Source organism: Chiloscyllium plagiosum, chromosome 2, assembly GCF_004010195.1.
Source record: "Chiloscyllium plagiosum isolate BGI_BamShark_2017 chromosome 2, ASM401019v2, whole genome shotgun sequence".
Taxonomy (NCBI): domain Eukaryota; kingdom Metazoa; phylum Chordata; class Chondrichthyes; order Orectolobiformes; family Hemiscylliidae; genus Chiloscyllium; species Chiloscyllium plagiosum.
Genome location: NC_057711.1, coordinates 142013763 through 142018667, shown reverse-complemented (window position 1 = coordinate 142018667; position 4905 = coordinate 142013763). Strand labels below are relative to the sequence as shown.

General features: G+C 46.2%; 1 protein-coding gene across 2 annotated transcripts in view; it reads left to right on the top strand.

Moving 5' to 3' along the window:
- The first annotated feature begins 4575 nt into the window (after positions 1 to 4575).
- Positions 4576 to 4905, top strand: part of eri1 (exoribonuclease 1) — a 15429-nt gene continuing 15099 nt past the window's right edge. The window contains exon 1 of one of the 2 annotated variants that reach the window (XM_043720002.1): positions 4576 to 4761. In XM_043720002.1, the coding sequence (XP_043575937.1) occupies positions 4663 to 4761 (99 nt within the window). In that variant the 5' untranslated portion in view covers positions 4576 to 4662. Of the gene's footprint in view, positions 4763 to 4905 lie in introns of both variants that reach the window. The other variant, XM_043719995.1, reaches the window with a different exon arrangement.

Genomic DNA, 4905 nt, shown 5'->3' with positions numbered 1-4905 from the left:
AAGTCCTTTAACCTTCCCCTATGTCTTGGTTGTGACGTACTACAATGAGAATGACCTCTCTCTTAATGTTGAGAAAACTAAAGAACTGATCATTGACCTCAGAAAGAAAAGGGAAGAACACGCCCCCATCTACATGAACAGAACTGAGGTTGAGAAGGTGGATGGTGTCAAGTTCCTCAGAGTGATGATAACTTACGATCTGTCTTGGACTTCTCATGTAGATACAACGGTCAAGAAGGGACAACAATGCTGCTTCTTCCCCAGGTGGCACAAGAAATCTGGCATGTCCATAAGGACCCTCACCAATGTCTACTGATGCACCACTGAAAGCATATTGTCCAGGTGCATAAAAGCCTGGTATGGCAACTGCTTTGCCCAGGAGTGTAAGAAACTTCAGAAAGTGGTGTGCACAGCCCAGACCATCACAGAAGCCAACCTTCCATTCATGGACTTCACTTACAAGGTTCCCTGCTGCTGAAAGGCTGCCAACATCATCAAAGACCAATTGTGGGGGAGAATGCAAGATATGGCATCCTGTTAGGATCGCGTTTGCTGGGTTCCACGCCACAACACCAACCCAATAGTGCTTGAATCCATCCCATTCACTTTACTGTGAGTAAAAACAGAACAAAGGAGCTAGAAGCCCACAAAAACAACTTACCTTTGTCCTTGCAGCTGGAGAATGTCAAAAAAAGGAGGAAGTTCACCTGGGGCTGGGGCCACGGCCTAGCCCACTGAAGCGGCAGGCTTGCTTACTCACCAGACCCTGGTTGAGGAGCTGGCCAAATCTCATGAGGTCCTAGGGAACCAGATCCAGGAAAGAAACGGAGAGAAGCTGGCTCCTGTATCTGCTATGCTGTAAGACCTGGGAAAAGGGACCGATGAGCTCGAGTGCTAGGCTGCAGGGGTAAAGGCAGAGACTGATTCCTCCAGGAGATGGATTGAAGCCCTGGAAACACAGGTCCGGGGTCTGTTGGATCTGGTAGATGATCTCAAAAACATGGGCAGAAGAAAGAACTTGCGCATTGTTGGTTTTCTCATATACTAATTCAGGCTTGGCTAATAGCCCTTCCGTTTTTGGGAAATAACTAAAGCCTATGCTAGGAGCTTGGAGTGCAGGTTCATAACTCCTTGAAAGTGGAGTCGCAGGTAGATGGGATAGTGAAGAAGATGTTTGGTATGCTTTCCTTTATTGGTAAGAGTATTGAGTACAGGAGTTGGGAGGTCATGTTGCAGCTGTACAGGACATTGGTTAGGCCTCTGTTGAAATATTGCATGCAATTCTGGTCTCCTTCCTATCGGAAAAATGTTGTGAAACTTGAAAGGGTTCAGAAAAGATTTACAAGGATGTAGCCAGAGTTGGAGGATCTGAGCTACAGGGAGAGGCTGAACAGGCTGGGGCTGTTTTCCCTGAAGCGTCGGAGGCTGAGGGATGACCTTATAGAGGTTTACAAAATCATGAGGGGCATGAATAGGATAAATAGACAAAGTCTTTTCCCTGGGGTCGGGCAGTCCAGAACAAGAGGGCGTAGGTTTAGGGTGAGAGGGGAAAGATATAAAAGAGACCTAAGGGGCAACATTTTCACGCAGAGGGTGGTACGTGTATGGAATGAGCTGCCAGAGGAAGTGGTGGAGGCCAGTACAATTGCAACATTTAAGAGGCATTTGGATGGGTTTTATGAATAGGAAGGGTTTGGAGAGATATGGGCCGGGTGCTGGCAGGTGCGACTAGATTGGGTTGGGATATCTGGTCGGCATGGACAGGTTGGACCGAAGGATCTGTTTCCATGCTGTACATCTCTATGACTCTATGATGTGAATGTTTGAGCTGGGTTGAACATCGAAGCATCTCTGGCAAGATGCCCCCTTATTAGCCTGTTGTTCTTAGACAAAATGAGAACAATTAAGGAATATTGCCATAGCCCAATGGTCATCAATACGGTCAAGGCGTGGAGGGCAATGCATCAGGGTGAGGGCAATATTGCCAAAACATCATTTTTGACACCCATAGTTGGTATGCTGGCATTTCAGCCAGAGATGATGGACTCAGGTTTAAACTATGGGCAGCTAGGGGTGTGTCTTGCCTGGGTGATTTATTTGAAGGGGACATATTGATGGCTCGGAAATATGAATTGCCTTGTAGGGACCTCTTTTGTTTTTTTCCACGTTAGAAATTTCATAAAAAAAGAGACCACACTTCTAACTGATCCTTTTAGATCCAACATGGAGAAGAGGGTGTTGAGTGCTGAGGGTACATTATCTGTTAGCAACACTTATAATCTATTGGGAGAAGTCCCTTGGACGAGACCAAAGAGCTCTGTAAGGTATGGGTGAGGGAGCTGGATGTTGAGATCTCTTTTGAAATATGGGAGGACATCTGGGAAAATGCAAGGAAGATTTCAATTTGCAACAGGACCCATGCCTCGCAATTGAAGATTCACCACAGGGTCCATTTGGCCCCAGACCACTTCACAAAATTTAAAGTAGAAGCATCTCCAATGTGTCCTAAACGTAAAGTAAGCATGGGCATGCTTACTCATTGTCTTTGGTTCTGCCACAGACTGCGGGCACACTGGAGTGCTGTGGTAGGCAAAATAGAGAAGGCCTTGGGGATGGAGGTGGAGATGAACCCAGTATCTCTTCTCCTTGGCTTTGTTAATTCACTTTCACTGGATACACACACAAAAAAAGGCTTTTCAGTCTCCTCACTTTTTGTGCAAGAAAGAACATTCTGTTTAGGTGGGTGTTGGAAAATCCCCCACGTCTGGTGGGCTGGCGTAAGCTAGTCATGGAGCACATCCCCTTGAATTTTCTTATGAGTATGGTGCACCACAAAACTGAAAATTCCTATAAGATGTGGCTGCCTTTTTTTGACGACCTGGGTACAGATTTGTCTGCCATACTAATAAGAGCAATTCTATGTAATGAATCTGGAATCCGGAGGGGAAGAACTATAAATATATGAATATGTATAAACGTATGCACTCTATGATCAAAGGCTCTTGCTTTGTTTCATTGATCTGTGTTGTTATTATAATTATTATTACTGTTAAGATTTTCCTTTTGTAGCTTAGTTACTAGTTATTATTTATCTATGTAATTAGTGGGTTTGTTTTTAAACATTGGTTTGAATTGTTTGGTTTTGAATTTGTTCTAATATTCAAAAAAACCTTTTTCTTTTCCTTTTATTTTCAATAAAAATATATTTTCAAAAAAGAACAATCACACACCAGTATTGATCTCCACAACCTCTTACATCAGGCAGAAGATACAGAAGCCTGAACATACACATTAACTTCTTCCTGGCCATTATTAGACTGATGAATATGCTCTCTAGCCTTAAATAATGCTGATCTTGCTAACATTGATGTCACCTAGGGCATGTCCAGTGCAATGTAACTTGTATGCCTCTGTCTAAGTCTTTTTGATCTAGTCATGATTCGGAGATGCCGGTGTTGGACTGGGGTGTACAAAGTTAAAAATCACACAACACCAGGTTATAGTCCAACAGGTTTAATTGGAAGCACACTAGCTTTCGGAGCGACACTCCTTCATCAGGTGATTGTCACCTGATGAAGGAACGTCGCTCCGAAAGCTAGTGTGCTTCCAATTAAACCTGTTGGACTATAACCTGGTGTTGTGTGATTTTTAACTTTTTGATCTATACATGCTTGTTTAGTATGATTTGCCTTGTCACTGTACTTTGGTATAATCAATCAATGAGATCACCTCTTATTCTTCTAAACTCCTGTGAGTACCAACCTGTTTAGTCTTTGTTCGTAAAATAATCTCTGTGCTCTTCCAGCACCACTGATCCAGAATCTGGTTTCCAGCATCTGCAGTCATTGTTTTTACCTCTCCACACTGTGGTTCATCCTAGTGAACTTTCCCTGAACTGGCCCCAATGAGATAACATTTTTTTCATGGGACCGAAACAGCTCACAGTACTACAAATGTGACCTTACCAGCAATTTGTACAATTGCAGTAAGAGTCCCTACTCGTATACTTCAAACCGTTTGAAATAAGGGCCAATAATCAGGCCTTCCTGATTACCTCAATGTTAGCTTTTTGGGTTTCATGCACAGTACCTTCAAGTCTCTTTGTGTCCTGGCATCTGTGGCTTTATTTGCCAACTTTTTGCCCACTTGCTTAACTCTCTCAAGAACCTGCCTTTCCACCTATTCTTGTGTTATCTGCAAATTTGGCTTTTGCTTAGTTTCTCCGGCAATTTCTCTTTTTTGTTTCAAATCTCTCAGCGTACAGAGTTCTTTGTTTTACTCAAGATCAGATTGGGGGGGGGGGGGGCTTGCCTAGAGATAGAGGACATTACCAGTACACCACAAGCCCCCTATCCTAAGGCTCTCTGCTGGTCTCTCCCAAAAAGTTCCAGGACTTCTTTTGAAGGTTCTCACTGCGCAGACTCCACACCGGGCGTCTAGGGGTCCACTGCGCAGACTCCACATCGGGCGTCTCGGAGCCCACTGCGCAGACTCCACACCGGGCGTCTAGGGGTCCACTGCGCAGACTCCACATCGGGCGTCTCGGAGCCCACTGCGCAGACTTGGGTGCCGGCCCGCCGGTCGGAAGTGACGTCACGGCGCCCCCGCGGTGGGGGGAGATGGAAGTGACATCATGTCAGGCTGACAGCGCTGGGGACGGCGATGGAGGAGGAGCAGAAAGAGAACGTTCCGAGGGCCGCGGAGAGCGGCCTGGGCCCGGGCCCCGGCCCCGGCTCAGGCCCAGGCCCAGGCCAGGGCCAGGTGAGGAGCCACAGGCAAGACCCTGTAGCGGGGGCCGGAGGAGGATTATCTGCAACTCGGAGATCTCTGGCCAGCAATTGATCCGCCCTGAGACTCTCCCAACCCACCCCCACTCCCCCAGTTAGAGACTGACCCCCCCCGGAC